Genomic DNA, 16,914 nt, shown 5'->3' on the forward strand with positions numbered 1-16,914 from the left:
AAGTATAAAACACTGGTAATCTTACATAATGTTTTTTTGTTTGTTTTTTGGGTTGGTTGTGGGGCCTGAACGTTGGGCCTGGGCACTGACCCTGAGCTCTTCAGCTCAAGGCAAGTGCTCTACAACTTGAGCCACAGCACCGCTTCCGGTTTTCTGGTGGTTAATTGGAGATAAGAGTCATATGGACTTTCTTGCTGGGGGTGGCTTTGAACCATGATCCTCAGATCTCAGCCTCCTGAGTAGCTAGCATTGTAGGTATGAGCCATCAGTGCCGGCTTACATAATGTTTTTTTAAAAAAAATTGTGAAAATACCATACACATACAGAGGGGTTATAATTACATGAGCAAGGTAATGAGTACATTTCTTATCAAGCATTGTTGCCTCCTCCTTTGTTTCCCCTTCCCATCCTTTCCCACCCCCCCATAATGTTTTATAATCCAAATAATTATACTACTTTTAGGATATGAAAAGAGAAAATATTCAGAAGCCAGGAGAGTGGGGAAGTGATGACCTTTAGACAGCTAACAACATTCCAACTGACAGTCATGGCCAGTACTTAAACCCACTAACATAAAATAATGGCTAGGACCAGCATCTTTAGCTTCCAAATTTAGGACCTATGAATGATTTGGTTATCTTCTCTTATGCAAATGTAAACAATTTTCCTTTCCAATAAACATACAGATAGTAAGATATTAGCACCTCAACCCAAGAGTATGTTTCTCTCACCTCATATCGCCTCTGCTCTAGTGAGCCAGTTACTGGTGACAATCACTGCCACAGGGAGATACTGTCATAGACGACTCCTACAACATGCCTTAGGTTTGCTGAAGTAGAATAAAAGTTGTACACTACTAACTCAGTAACTGAGTCCTGCTGCTGGGCCAAAGATATATTTGTCCTATAATTCTGAGTTGAAAACAAAGCCTTTTGATCACAATCTCAGAGATGCTATGAATAGCTGAAAGAGTGCCTAACCACATTAATCAAGCCAGGCCAGGCACCAGGCTAACCTTCTAATCCTTGCTACTCAGGAGGTTGAGATCTTGAGAATTGTGGTTTAAAGCCAGCTTGGCCAAGAAAATATGTGAGACACTTATCTCCAATTAACCACTTAAAAACCAGAAGTAGAGATGTGACAAGTGGTAGAGTACTTTCAGCAAAAGTGCAAGCCCTGAGTCCAAGGCCCAGGACTGGCAAAAAAAAAAAAAAAAAAAAAAAGAAGCCAGAAGCCAAGTGCTGATGGCTCATGCCATCAGTACTAGCCTTGAAAAGCTGAGCTTGAACTCATGGTTAGATGCTAGTCTGGGCTATAAAGTTCATGAGACTCCCTTCTCAACCAATAAGTGTCATCCTAGCCATGTGGGTAAAGTACAAATCAACTTTAAACAAAATCAAGCCCTACCCTTAGTTTAAATGTGCCCTGTTTATCACTACTACTTGCCTTTTTCTGAGCAGTTGCAGCTCGTTGTAGTTTCTCTTTAGCTTGATTATACTTTTCTTCTCTGTCTTTGATACGCTCGTGAAGCTTATGCTTTTCTTCCAACCACTGTATTTGTTTTTCTTCCAATGTTCTGCCAGAAGAATATATGCAAAGTATGGAAGTTAACATAAATTCTTATAATAAATATCATCCCAAGTATACACAAATTCACTGTTGCTGACCAAACACTTCCAATTGCAGGTTTATATGTATATGTGTATGGACACAGATTTACTAATACAACCATTACAGAGAATTTCTTATGAATCAGGCTCTGGATTAGAACAGTGAGTATATTGTTTTCAAAAATGCCCTTCAAGTTAGGTACTTCTGCCAGGTCTTTTATTGTGTCTGGGAGGCCAAGATCAGAAGACTTGTGATTCCAGGCCAGCCTGGGCAGAAAAATCCATGAGACTCAATCTAAATAGAAGGAGTCAGGCTTAGGGGCTGGGAAGGTGGCTCGGTGGTAGAGTGCTTGCCTTGCATGTATGAGGCCCTGGGTTCGATTCCTCAGCACCACATAAGCAAAAAAAAAAAAAAAAGAAGGAGCCAGGCTTATCATCCCAGCTTCAAAGGGGAGCCTAAGATAGGTGGTTCTCAGTCCAGGTGTGTGCCAAAGGAGGAAGCAATATGCTATCTAAAAAATAACTAGCATAGTCAGGCATCAGTGGCTCACACATGTAATCCTAGCTATTCTAGAAGCTGTGATTCAGAGGATGGTGGATCAAGACCTGTCCAGGCAGAAAAGTCTACTAAACTCAAATCTCAAAAACTAAACCTCAAAAAGAACTAGCAAAAAGCTGGGTTGAAGGTGTGTCTAAAGTGGTAGAATGACAGCCCACAAGCCAGCAGAGTTAAGCCCAAAGCCTTGAGTTCAAACTCCAGTATTGCCTACCCACCCCCCTCAAGAAAAAGCAACAACAACAAAAAACAAAATACAGTGCAGGCCAAGAGTGTGATCCCAGCTGTTTTGGAAGATGGGGTCAATGATCAGGGGTTCAAAGTTCAAAGCCAGCCCAGGCAAAAAGAAGTGATCAAAATGCCAAACAATGGGGCTGGGAAGGAGGCTCAGTGGTAGAGTGCTTGCCTTGCATGCATGAGGCCCTGGGTTTGATTCCTCAGTACCACATAAGCCGAAAAAGCCAGAAGTGGTGCTGTGGCTCATGTGGTAGAGTGCTATCCTTGAGCTGAAGAGCTGAGGGACAGCGCCCAGGCCCAGAGTTCAGGCTCCATGACCAAAAAAAAAAAAAAACCCACAACTCCAAACAATGGACAGGACTGGTCCATAGGTGGTACACACTTATTATTACAGCTACTAGGGAAGCATAATGGTTGGGGGTAGTGGTGTGCTCTTGTCATCCTCATCAAGATGGGAAAGCACAAGTAGGAGGACTGCAGCCCAGGCTAGCCTGGGCATAGTAAATAAGGAACCTAACTCAAAATTAAGTAATAGAAGAAAAGGTTGGGACATAGATCAAATGGTAGAACAACTAACTGTTTAACAAGTCCTAGGCCTTGAATTCAATTCCTAAGACCACTGAAAAGAAGAGAAACAAAGAAACAAACAAAAACAACTGCAACAACAGAGATGGAAGCATAGCTTAGTAGAATGTTTGTCTAGCAAGAACAAGGCTGGGTGTTCTAGTGCATACCTGTCATCACAGCTACAGCAGAAAGTGTAGCTAAAAGGATCACAGAGAAAGTATAAATAAGATCAAAGTACAGGCCAGCTTGTGAGAAAGGCAAGACCTTATCTCAAAATAATAAGAGCAAAAATGTATTTAAATGCATGCATTTAAATCCCAGTAAAAGGGGGGAGGATGACAAAAGAAAATCAAGCTGGGTATCAAGTCAATGAAGTATGTTTTCTGATTAGAGAGTAAAATTCATATAAATGATATTTTAAGATAACATCACAATTTAACTTTAAAGATAGTATGCCCATTTTATATTACTTTTAAATGTCCTTACTGGGGACATTACAAACAATAAGAATTACTACCCTAAGGTGATACAGAATTTAAGTAGGTTAACTTAAACTAAAATTATATTCAGACCTCCAGTTCTGTTGTTTTCTTCTATACAATCCTATGAATAACATTCTAAACTAAGAACTACTTAAACTTGGTAGCTATATTGTCATTTCAAATACTTTGATTTATAAAATATGAATTTCTATTCCTGAGGTTTAAAAAATATCTTTTGCTTATAAAAAACAAAAAGTAACTGGGCGCCAGTGGCTCAAGTCAAAAATCCTAGCTACTCAGGAGGCTGAGATGGAAGGATCACAGGTCAAAGCCAGCCTGGGCAGGAAAGTCCAATAAACCACTAGAAAACTGGAAGTGGTGGTGTGGCTCAAGCAGTAGAGTACTGGCCTTGAGCTGAAGAGCTGAGGGACAGCGCCCAGGCCCAGAGTTCAAGCCCCATGACCACCAACAACAACAACAAAAAGTGAACTCCCTGGAATGACATCTTTCTTACCTCCTTTTCCTGAAATTCAATTCTACATATAAAACTATGGACAAGTCTTAAAATACGAAATAACAGGAAAAAAGTGGGAAAAAAGTTTATGATTGAAGAACAAATTTGAGAAGACAGTATTTTACAGATAGAAATAAAAAAATGTAGCAACATTTTATAAACAAAAAAACCACAAAATAGTTCATCTATGTATTTCTCTATCCTTATGATGCTGGGATTGAATGCAGGGCTTTATGCATGTTAGCAGACACAACCATTGAGCTGCATCCCTATCCCCTCTGCCACATCTAAATAAAATGTTCAGAGAATATAAGACTATGAAAATAACCAAAGTAATTTTTCTGCCAGGAGTCAGTGGTTAATGCCTATAATCCTAGCAACTCAGAAGATAAAGACCTGACAATAGAAGTTTGAAGTCAGCCAGGAAAGTCCATGAAACTCTTATCTCCAATTAAGCACACACACAAAAAATAAATATAAAATAAAAATGCTAAGCTGGAGCTACGGCCTAAGTGCTAGAGCACTATAGCCTTGAGCAAAAAAGCTCAGGACAATGCCCAGGCTCAAGACCCAGGACCAGTAAAATAAATGAATAAATCTTTTCCTACTAGTTTATTCTGTTGTCTTTTACTAACAAAATGCAAGGCCCAAATTATCTTTTCAAAAGGAAAATCCAAAGGTCTGGTAGTAATTCCAAGAAGGAAGTTTTTATGTGCACAAGAATAAACACGTGCATGCATACACGCGCACAAACACCTACACACAACCACAATCACATCACTCTGTTCTCTGGTATTCTGAAGGAATGTTTAAGTTTGCTAATTGAATAGTTTTTCTTTGTAAGTTTGCAAAATACTCTGAGGCAGAATTTTAAAAGGCTATTTGCCTTCTTAATTTTTTAAAAATCAACTGAGGCTATCCCAAAAGTTTATTTTATAGAAATATACTATCCAAGGGTATTTGTAGCTAAACATAAACATATCAGTAAAATACATGTTATGCGGCAAAATGTTTACATTAACAAAAAAAAGGAACAACCTACTTTTCAGCCTCTAGTTGCACTTTTTCAGCTTGGCTTCTTAAACTTCGGCATTCCTGCTTTAATCTCTCCAATGTTTCCTTGAGCATTTCATTTGAATTCAGCAGGTCATTCTCTGACTGTGTCAGTGAGGTCACCTGGATCTGCAAATGACTGACTTGCTTAAAAGAGAAGAAAAAAGAGAAACATAAAACCACTACACACACACAGTAAGGTATGTGAGAAGTAGGGGATACTGACTATCTCCCCTCACAAGTACTGGGGTGCTCTCAAGGATGCCCCAACATTAAGAACTAGCAGCAGCTAGCAACATTTCCTTCTATAACCAGAGACGGTTGATAACTAAATGTTCCTTGGTCTGATTCTCTTCTTTTCTTCCCCAAATACACATGGTACAAGAGGTACTGGGAGTGGGAGAAAGGCTAGAGGTATTGGGAGTGGGAGAAAGGCTATGAGGAGTTCAGAGCAGACAAACTAGGCTGAGAATGTAAGTCAGATGGGGAAACAGCTTAAGAAACCTGCCACATACCTGACGATCAGCCTCCCTTCTGCGTAGTTTGCTCTCAGAAGTCAGAATAGTTGGGGATAATAAAAGCAGGACCACTCTTGCCTTGTTTTTCTTAACTTCTAAGCATCTTGCATGTCCAGTGTTTGTCAGAAAGTATTCTGAGAAATCTAAGGAAACCTAGGGATTCCTTGGCCTCTAGAGGCATTTATCAAGCCGCATTGACACTTGGGGCTTGCACTCCATCCTAATTTACCTTCATCTGGGAGTACTTTTTCCTCATGAAAAGTAATTATGTCATTATAGATGGACAAGCTAGAAAGAGTCACACTGCCTCTAAGTTATATCTAAATATTATACGCTATGCTCAGTTTTATCTACATCTCCCACAGGTTATTTTATCAACTAAAAAAACAATAAAAGCCTTCATTTTCCTTTCATGTCCTTTTACCTTTTTAGCTATTCGCTCAGACAGTGAGGAGCAAACAGAATCAAGAAAGAGAGGGACCTAAAGAAGGACATTCAAAAGCCAAAAGAAAAATTTTGTTTTTGGAGACAGGATCTTATGATGTAGCCCAGGCTGCCCTCAAACTCACAATCCTTTGCCTCAGCTTTTGTGTTAGAAATATGGGTACAGGGGATGGGAAAGTGGCTCAGTGGTAGAGCGCTTGCCTTGCATGCCTGAGGCCCTGGGTTCGATTCCTCAGTACCACATAAACAAAAAGAAAAAGGCCGGAAAGTGGTGCTGTGGCTCAAGTGGTAGAGCGCTAGCCTTGAGCTGAAGAGCTGAGGGACAGTGCCCAGGCCCAGAGTTTAGGCCCCACAACCGGACCCAAAAAAGAAAAAAGAAAAAAGAAATATAGGTATATGCCACTACACCCAACAAGAACCAAGATTCTTGGTGTAACATATTAAATGTAAGGAAATGCCCACCTTGCAGATCTAATCTCCTTCGAGGGCGCCTACGCAGTGAGGCACCTCCCACTTCCGGCCCCCGACGATATAAAAAGGGGCCTCCAAGGAGTCAGACAGCGCCATTTTCTCCCTTTCTCATGAGAACTTGGTCTTGTCAGCTCTGCTGGCAATAAATCTTTTCCTCTACTTGACTTCTGTCCACGTGGTCTTTTGGGTTACTTTCTGCCTGTGTTACATTTTCCTTTCATTTTGGTGGCCTGTACAGGGCTCCCCAGTGGATTTGCTCCCCCAACCCCTGATGCTGGGAGGGCCCTGACAGCGATCCCCAGAACTAACCCACAGTCCTAGGCAGACCTCCGAGCTGGTTTCCTACTGATCAAATGCCTCCTACACGTCTGCCAGCAGCTGATCAAGTCCTACTCCCAGGTAAGTGAAGAGTCTAGAGGCTTAGATTTCATAGTACAGGCTCCATACCTCTGGCAGGGGTCTTCAGCCATCCCCCCCCCCAAAAAAAAAAACTTGGCCAAGTATCTAAGCCACATTTCCAAGGCCTCTGTGGCCAAGGAATGCTTGGAGAAACGTGAGGACATTTCCCATTGGTTGTTTACCTCTTTTTTGAGCCAAATTGCACTGCCAAGGACGCTTTGCAGGAAGCTTTTGGTTCCAGATTACTTACCATGGGAGGGCACAATCTCTAATATTCCTAACATTCTTCAGGACTTCCCCTTGGGTTATCTCTTAAAATAATCTAAAAGTGCTCCAACTTGAATCTGACATTGATTCACAGGAGCTCAGATACTTCTGTACTGAGCTCTGAGTATTCACTGGACAATGAGTCCACATGGCCCATTCATGGGACACTGGATCCCAATTATTATATGGGATCCATCCAATTTCTGCAGGCAGTCAGGCAGGTTAAAGGAGGCCAGCTACGTAGATGCTTTCTTTCTTTCTCTCCTTCCTCCAAACTAAACTTCTTCCTGAGTCCTTATGTTCTCCTTCTCAACTACTCCTGGCCACAAGGCCTCCGGCTCATAACCCAGATTCTATTCCAGATGAGTTGCCATTTCGAACAGGTGGGGCAACAGACCCCTTAGGCTGCACGGGAGGAGATTGGACTTCCACTAAAGGAGGTGGAACTTCCACTGAAGGGGATGGGACTTCCATCGGAGGTGGCAGCCCTCAATCCGCTGGTCACCCATTCCCACATCCTCTGCTCCCGCACCATCCAAGGCCAAGGCCCCCTTCTCTCGGTAACCCCCGCCCCCCCCTCACAGGACAAAAGCACACCTGGCTTGGCCACTGCAAACCAGCTGTCTCAGCTAAAAGATGCCCTGGAAGTTGTTACATGCCTTACAGAAACATTGAGCACCATCCTTACCCAGGGCCTGCTACAGATCAGAATTCTACTTTAGCCCTAATTCTCCCATTACACGAGGTGGCAGGGGCCAATGGCATAGTCAGTGCATATGCTGTTCTCATTAAATGACCTAGCACAGATTCAGACACGTGTGGGGTCTTTCTCTGCCAATCCTACTGCCTACATCAAGAAGCTTCAGCAGGTATTTCTATCCTATGAAGTAACCTGGCGTGATGCGTATTCAAGATATACTTGAATAGTACCCTTCTACCAGGGCAACAGCAAAATGTTTGGGAAAAGGCCCATGCAGATGAGAACCACCGGACCACCCCCTATCACCCAATTGGGACTGAGGCAGTGCCTAACCAGAAGCCTCACTGGGATTACAATTCCCAAGGTGGTCGCCAAAGGTGAAACTAATTTATTGACTGTAAAATGGAGAGTCTCAACCAGGCGGGCTGCAAAGCCCTCAACTGTGACACAATGGCCACAGTCATACAAGACAAAAAGAAAACCCATCTGCCTTTTGGGCCAGACTGAGTCAGACCCTCCTTCAATACACTAACCTAGACCCCAACTCTGTTTAATGACTCATTTTATTAATCAATCTGCTCCAGACATCTAGGATAAATTTAAAAAACTAGACAGGGAGCCCCTAATCCCCACTGGTAAGGCTATGGAGGCAGCCTTTAAGGTGTATCACAGCAGGGAGGAAAAGGCCAAACAGCTCGAATACCAGATGCTAGCCAAAAATCTACCAGCCTCCGGCCTTGCAACCCTTTTCTGAGGGGGTCCACCTGAGCCCTGCGATGTCTGTGGTTGAAAGGGGCACTGGAGAGAAACCTGCGTCCTGAAGAAGCCGTGCTACCAATGTGGCCAGTTAGGCCATAGGGACCCAGCCTGCCCACAGCCATGTGAGCCAACCCAACCATGCCCCAAGTGCAAGGTTTCAGGGCATTGGACCGTGGACTATCATCTTCTCAGAGACTGTGGCCATCCACTAAGGCCGCATCATCCCCTCCTGGCACTCTGGGACTGGCAGCCAGAGAAGACTGAGGAGGTCCTGGACTCCTGGCCCCGACCACTTCTATCATCACGCAGGAACCCAGGGTGACAATCATGGTTGCAAGTAGGATGACCTAGCTTTTGTGGACACAGGTGCTATGTATTCAGTGCTTACTGAGTTCCATGGCCAGACCTACCTAGCCGATACCTCCATAGTCGGGGTGGAGGGAAAACCTTACAAACCCCAACCGCCCCCCCCCCATCATTTGTCTTTTTTCAGGAGTGGCCTTCTGTCACTCTTTTCTTGTTATCTTCCATTATCCAGTTCCACTGCTGGGTAGAGATCTCTTGGCCAGATTTGGAGCCTCCATTACCCTATGCCCTTCCCCATTGGCACAACGCGATAATGACTTGACCTCCCCCTCCCCTGCGATCTCATTGTTGATGGCTTTAGTAGGCTCACCTAGCGACCCCTCAGATTTCCCTTACCCACCCTCTGAGGTGGACCCCACCTGGTTCCACCAAGCTCTCTGCTAAGTGGGAGGGACCCTACTCAGTCACTCTACTTCCACAGCCGTACAGATTCAGGGATGTCCACACTGGATTCCCATCTGCCTCTGAGCCAACTGGACCCCTATCTCTACGGATAAAAAAGATCGGATCCAGTCTTCCTTCAGTCATTGAGGAACCAGAGGACCCTGCTCCAGACAAGTAAAATCTTCATAATCATCACGACCTTGGTCAACTTTGTGTATAGTACCTGGCACTCCTCTCCCCCTCATTGACTACAGTGCCCCCTTCTCAGCAGGAAGGAGCTCCAGAAGACAAGACCTTCGCCCATATTCCCTGCCCAGTAATGCACATATTAATGCAAAAAGGGGGGAAATGTGAGGAAATGCCCACCTCACAGACCTAGTCTCTGCCTTTGATGGCAGCACTTGCGCAGTAGGTAAGGCACCTCCCACTTCCGGCCCCCCATGATATAAGGGGCCTCCCAAGGAGCCATGGTGCCATTTTCTCCCTTTCCTCATGAGAACTTGGCCTTGTCAGCTCTGCTGGCAATAAATCTTTTCCTCTACTTGACTTCTGTCCGCATGGTCTTTTGGGTTACTTTCTGCCTGGGTTACATTTTCCTTTTATTAAATAAATGGGAAATAATGTCATTACTTCCTGAAGGTATTAAAGCCAAATAAGATAGGACTATGCATATCCACAAAACAAAGTAAAATGGGGATCTTCAGGATTCTGAGAATGAATGTCTTTGTGTAGACTAATAGTAGAGTGGCAAACTTTAAATGTACATTATAGTTTCCAAATAAGCAGTCTTCAATGAGATTAATGCTTCTACATTCATGGGATGACAGAAACCACAATGCCAACGACACCAGGTAATTTCTCCCAGAGACTCAAATGTTATGTCCTCCTAGTTGATATTTAAGAACCAAGTCTGCACATGTAAAGCAGTCTCAGGTAACATAAAAGCATAAATCCTAAAAATGGAATTTTCACTACTTCATAGTATATAGACAAAAAAACCTCATTTTAAATAATAAGTAAAAGAGAATTCAGAAAGAATACTCTTATGTATTTTGGCCTAACATTATATAAATTTTTCTTTTACTTTTTTCCATAAATATAATTCTTAGATTTCACAGAGATATGGCCAACAATAGATAAAGGTTAGTTACAAGCCAATTAATTGGCTTAAAATATAGGCAATATTTCTAACCAACTTTTAAGCTAATTAAAATTAAAATTTTATACAATGTCAGTGGCTGACACGTATAATCCTAGCTACTCACAAGACTGAGATCTGAGGATTGTGGCTCAAGCCCAAATCAGGCAGGAATGTTCTTGAGACTCTTATCTTCAATTAACCACCAAAATAGTAATAATAATCATGTCAATAATAATAAATTTAAAGTTCTGATTACTAAAATACTGCCCTTTATGTACATTTCTTAAATTTGTCATGGGCCACAGCACATAAATACATTAATACAAATGTCAGCAAAACTAGTCTACTAAATTAAAACAGAAGTTGAAGTATTTTCTTTTACATATCACTCATCAATTTATCAGTTGTTGTGATCAGATCATTAGAGTTATATAAGAAATTCCAGTAACTACAAAATATCATTTTTTTGTGTGTATGTGTTAGTACCAGGGCCTTGAGCTCATCTTTTCTGCTCATGGCTGCCACTCTACCACTTCAGCTACCTCTCTAGCCCAGCTTTTTTACTGGTTAACTGGAGAGTCTCTTGAATTGTTCTGCCTTTGAACTTTGATACTCAGATCTTGGGTCTTTTGAGAGCTGGAATTACAGGTATGAGCCACCAGTGCCTGGCACAAAACACAATTTTAAAATGCTTTAAAAGTAAAAGCATCATACCTGCTTCAGATCAGAATTCTCATTCTTTTCTTTCTCTGCATTTTCAACATTCACAATTTGTTGTTGAAGTTTTAACCTAAAAACCACAAGTCAAACAGAAGACACAACAAATCCATAATTCATTTTACCAAATAAGATAATCATTTCATTGAATATCTATTGTCTACCAGGCACTGTACTAGGCAAAGTGGTTGGTGCAATCACAAAGGTGTAGACTTCTAGAAGCTAATCCATCTCATATATAACTAAAACAACATACTTTGCTGAAAAAGTACTGTGCTAGAATCTAAAATAATGTTAAGATATTCTTAGGATGGACTGGGAAGGTGGCTCAGTGGTAGAATGCTTGCCTTGCATGCCTGAGGCCCTAGGTTCGATTCCTCAGCACCACATAAGCAAAAAGAAAAAAGTCAGAAGTGGTGCTGTGGCTCAAGTGGTAGAGAGCTAGCCTTGAGCTGAAGAGCTGAGGGACAGCGCCCAGGCCCAGAGTTTAGGCCCCACGGCCAGACCCCCCCCCCCCAAAAAAAAAAAAATATATATATATATATATATATATTCTTAGGAGAAAATTCATGATTTAAAATTGTTACATTTAATATTTTAAGGAATAATGGATCTTAAACAAAATGAACCTTAATAAGCATCTAATGGTTTAGATATATTAACAGTTTCAAATCTCCATATACAATAGTTAAAAATATTCTTTCAAAACACAATGTAGTGGATTTAGGAATAAACTAGTTTCTCTTCTGCTTAGGCTTTGAATATTTAAGTTGTCTCATATTTCAAAAGATAGTAAGTCATATTGGAAGACGAATGTATGGAAAAGTACAATTAAGTTCAGTAGGGGATCAGTAAAAACTATGGAAAAGACATGAAATCTGAACTAGACCTTGAAGGCAAAACAAGAGTCTGTCACAGAAAAGCAAAGATTTCCATATAATATACATGGAAAAAAGTGTGAATGATGAAGCAAGATGTTACAGTATTAATAAAATTACTGTTTGTTTTGGGAGTAAAGAAAAAATATTTTCACTATCATAGAAAGGAAGGTAAGAATAAAACCAGATGGGAGATAATAAATTTTAAGATATCAAGAAAGTGGAAGAATTCATTCCCCAGTCTATGCTTATTACTAGTAATCTAAGCTGAAAAGGTAGCAAAGTCAGGTTAACAGACTTAATTAAAGAAAAGAGAAACAAAGACTACCAGTTTCAATGGAGTAGAAAAGGCACTTATGTCTTTAAAGGGAGTTATTTAGAAGATGACAAGGCCAGGATGCAGCTATTGTATGGAAAGTGGAAGCAGAATGCAGATAAGAATGCCATAGTGAAGACACAAGTATTATAAGGTTAAAGGTATAGTTCAAGCATATGGATAGGCAGTTTCTAAGAATGGTGGCATGGGATTAAGAAACAGAGAAATGGTTGAGAGAGACATCAAAGACTTCAATAAATGCTAAGGAACACCTTGTAAATCAGTAACTGAAAAAGAAAACAGATAAACAATGCAAAAATACCGAAGGGAAAATCACTTTTAATGAAAGTTAGTCAAACAACATAGTCTGAGTTTACAAATGTTCATTTCCCTTGTTGATCTTTTCTTGCAGGGCAAGGCTATAATAATTTTCACTTAAAAGAGTTTCCAGATTATATATGTCATTAGTAGAAAGTCGAGTTTTACTGAAGATTTTTATTTTTTACTTGGTATGGAAGTGCAAAACATTGATTGATAATAAACAGGGATTTGAAGGCTACAGTAGAGAAAGTTGGTGAAGGACAGATGGAGGGTATGTGTAAGGCCTTTGATCTCTCTCTCTCTCACACACACACACACACACACACACACACACGCAAGCATTTTAATGAATAGTTGGCTAAGTAGAAATCAAAATGAAGGATAAATAAGTTAGGTAATAATAGACTATAATTACTTTAGACTTTAGAAGTAATTATGGAAGTAGAAATAGGAGACAGAATAGAGGACCAAGGTACAATGGAGAATTCAGCTGTGGGAACATTTAAATAGAATTTTTAAAATAATATTAAGGTGAAGTTCCAAGTTCCTTTCAAAGTACAAGGTAGCCAGCCAACAGTTGCTTGTGGTATAGATTTTCTATGGCACACAGCTCATATGTGCTATTTCAACTTTGAATGAATATTTATTGAGTACCTATGCATGCTGAATGTAGTTCCATAGGTTCTGAATATCCTGGAAAATACCAAAGTCAGAATCTTGGCCCTTAACAGACCAATATTGCTATTTGGCAAAGTACTTTGCTGATGAAATTACTTACAATCCCTACCTATCTTCAAGTTGCTATAGAGCATCAGACATGTGGCTGGGCTGGTATGATTAATTTCTTAGAATTGTAATTAATCTAACTTTAGGTATTAATAGTTAAACATCACTAGTTATACCATAATGGATGGTAAAGGTTCTACTGTAACCCCTTGCCTTTATTTGCTGTTAGTTTCAAAATAATATGACAAGAAAGGTTGTACATGTGATTTCTCTATTGTCAAAAGTCAATACCCAGATGCCCCTCAGTAAATGAATGGATCAAGAAAATGTGGTATATATACACAATGGAATTCTATGCCTCCATCAGAAAGAATGACATTGCCCCATTTGTTAGGAAATGGAAAGACTTGGAAAAAATTATATTACGTGAAGTAAGCCAGGCTCAAAGAAACAGGTCCCATGGTTTCCCTTATTTGCAATAACTAGTATATGTTTGAGTCAAGCAGAAAAGGTCAGATAAGTTGATGTTAGGGAAATGAACCCTAAGATATGCATTCAAATGTTTTTTTCTTTCATGCAATTGTTTCTAACACATTTATAAGATGATTTCTTTGTTGCTTTGTATATTCCTCCCCCATGTTATAACCCCTGCTTTCACTGTATTTGATGTTATAATTTGTGGAGGGGAAGGGAAAAAAACAAATCGTTTAAATAGGGATATAGGTGGACCCATTGCAACAATGAGACGTACAAGTCGTATGTCGAAAACGAACTTTACAACTTTGGTGGTTGGGGGGGGGGGGTTGGGTAGGTGGGGGCGGGGGAGGATGGGATGGGAAGGGGAAACAAAGGAGGAGGCTACAATGCTTGATAAGAAATGTACTCATTATCTTGCCCATGTAATTGTAACCCCTCTGTACAGTATTTTCACAATTAAAAAAAAAAGTTACTAGAACAAGTAAGTCTCTTGCAAATAGCCAATGGCCTTCTAATACCAACCTTTGAAAGCAAGTTTCCCCACCTGCAGGCACTGGAAATTGATTCTGGCAATTATTAACAGAAAAGGACTTTCCTGGAGAGATATAAGAGCCACTGAATCCAAAAAGGATTACAGAACCAAAACCAGGACACAGCAACTGACAGAAATCACAGGCTAAGTCATGTAACAGGAACCACCTGGTCCTTCACCGCTATCACCTCCATTATTTACTCAGCTTCTTATTACTAGTACAACAGATTATTCTTCTCAAGATGGGGCATAAATAGAAATGATGACATACTAAATGTTTAGAAGCAAATACCCACAATAAGCAACATCAATTCTAACCTGATGAAACAAAATGTCAAATGTTTATAAAAACCTTAAGAAAAAAATAGCCCCAAATGGAAAGAAAATAGAACTCTGGCTTTAAGCCATGCAAAAGATAAATTAACTTACATTATTGCTACAGGATATCTTTTTTTTTTTTTTTGGTCGGTCGTGGGGCTTGAACTCTGGGCTTGGGCGCTGTCCTTCAGCTTAAGGCAAGCGCTCTATCACTTGAGCTACAGCACCACTTCCGGTTTTCTAGTGGTTTATTGGATAGGAGTCTCCGGACTTTCCTGCCCAGGCTGGCTTTGAACTGCGATCCTCAGATCTCAGCCTCCTGAGTAGCTAGGATTACAGGTGTGAGCCTCCAGTGCCCGGCCTAAAAGTGACTAGTAAGGTATTGTTTTTTTTGTGTGTGTGTTTTTTTTTTTTGGGGGGGGGGTCAGTCATGGGGCTTGAACTCTGGGCCTGGGCGCTGTCCCTCAGCTATTCAGCTCAAGGCAATCGCTCTACCACTTGAGCCACAGTACCACTTCCACTACAGGATATCTTAAATGATTGATTGTCCCTTCCCTTGGTTAGTTACTGCTACTTCTTCCCCAAATACCTCCTCCCCACTTCTGACATTAAACTGCACATCAACCACTACACAAAGACAGGTACAGTCTGGCTAAGCTAGTGTGTCCAATCCTCCTTTCACAGTGACAGGCCCTGGGAACCAAACCTTTCTCTATGAGACTTTTTCTGACCTGAACTGGCAAAAAAGAACTATCTTCTTAAGTCTGAGCCTTAACAGAGAGCTATAGGAAAGAAGCAGGCAATGGAGACAGAAAAGGAGAAAAAAGGAGGAAAGCCACTTTTATCTGTTCAGCTGAGTTCCAGATCCAAGAGAAGGGTAGAACCCCTGTCCTTTCTACAACTTGTCAGCCAATGAAGCCTTTTATTTGATTCCTACTTGAAGTTGGATTTCTGCCATAAACAAAAGTGAACTAAATACTATTATAATTTTACAGTACAGGTAATTTATAAACATTACATATAAAATAAATGTAGTGTGGAAGCCTTTTTGAAATATACTTTTATTAAAAAAAACTTGCTTTTGGCAATATGACTGGCTAATGATAAAGGAAGCCATTTTAATGGTTTGAAATTTTCATCTTACCAAGACCTTTTCTCTCTCTCTCTCTCTTTTTTTTTGTCAGTAGTGGGGCTTGAACTCTGGGCCTGAGCACTGGCCCTCAGCTCTTCAGCTCAAGGTGAGCATTCTACCACTTGAGCCACAGTGCCACTTGTGGTTTTCTGGTGGTTAACTGGAGATAAGAGTCTCACGGACTTTCCTGCCAGGGGTGGCTCTGAACCATGATCCTCAGATCTCACCCTCCTGAGTAGCTAGGATTACAGGCATGAGCCACCAACACCTGGCCCAAGACCTCTTTTCTAAAGATAGTGTCTGCCTGATCTATCACAGACCCAAAATAAGAGAAGTTACAATCTGTTTTAATGAATGATAAAAATAGATCAAGATATAGCTGAATTAATAAATCAGAAATGCTACAGGAAAAAAACCACAACTGCAGAATGTTCAAAAAACTTAACACATATCTAGTGACATACTCCTGTTAGAGATTTCACAGTGGTTACTATGTCCTTTTAAAAATAAGTTGGGTCAATTATACATTGCAAATGATCTGGAGAAGCTGAAGAGGCATCGAAGCTAAACATCAAAGTGACTAATGGCATAGAAAATTATTTACAATAAAAAAAGTCAAGGGATGAAAGGTGTTTTAAACATTTTCAAAAAAAATCCAAAAAACAAAAAAACCTAAGGGTCATGCTCATTATTGTCTTTAAGTAAAAGAGAATAATGAACATTTTATCACTATGGCAACAGAAGCCCAAAGCAGAAGAAATAGGCTTAGCTTCTAAGAGAAAAGATTCTAACTGGCTATATTGTGGGGTCATGATAGACACAATAATAGAATGGGGTTCCTGGGGAAGAGAGAGATTTTAAACTTTGGTCTTAGATGGTTAAATACTATAAGCAACTGAAAGTTGAAGAGATGAACAATGGTTCTCAAAATCTGTTACAGATTTGTGGTTTCCAAATCATTCATAGTCACTAACAACTGAACAGTCCATAAAAATCTAACACAATAAGTAATAAATACACCTGAAGCAG

The 16,914-nt window shown here is 40.6% G+C and overlaps 1 protein-coding gene across 1 annotated transcript in view; it reads right to left on the reverse strand.

The window, feature by feature from the left end:
- The window catches only part of Cep83 (centrosomal protein 83), an 82,239-nt gene that overhangs the window by 11,376 nt on the left and 53,949 nt on the right, over nucleotides 1-16,914 (reverse strand). Inside the window, exons 11-13 of the mRNA XM_069990110.1 lie at nucleotides 11,183-11,258; nucleotides 5,009-5,166; nucleotides 1,447-1,576 (exon numbers count right to left, since the gene is read on the reverse strand). Of these exons, the coding sequence (XP_069846211.1) occupies nucleotides 1,447-1,576; nucleotides 5,009-5,166; nucleotides 11,183-11,258 (364 nt within the window). The remainder of the gene's footprint in view (nucleotides 1-1,446; nucleotides 1,577-5,008; nucleotides 5,167-11,182; nucleotides 11,259-16,914) is intronic.

Source organism: Dipodomys merriami, unplaced genomic scaffold (assembly GCF_024711535.1).
Source record: "Dipodomys merriami isolate MVZ:Mamm:240054 unplaced genomic scaffold, mDipMer1.0.p SCAF_10, whole genome shotgun sequence".
In the NCBI taxonomy this organism is placed as follows: Eukaryota; Metazoa; Chordata; class Mammalia; order Rodentia; family Heteromyidae; genus Dipodomys; species Dipodomys merriami.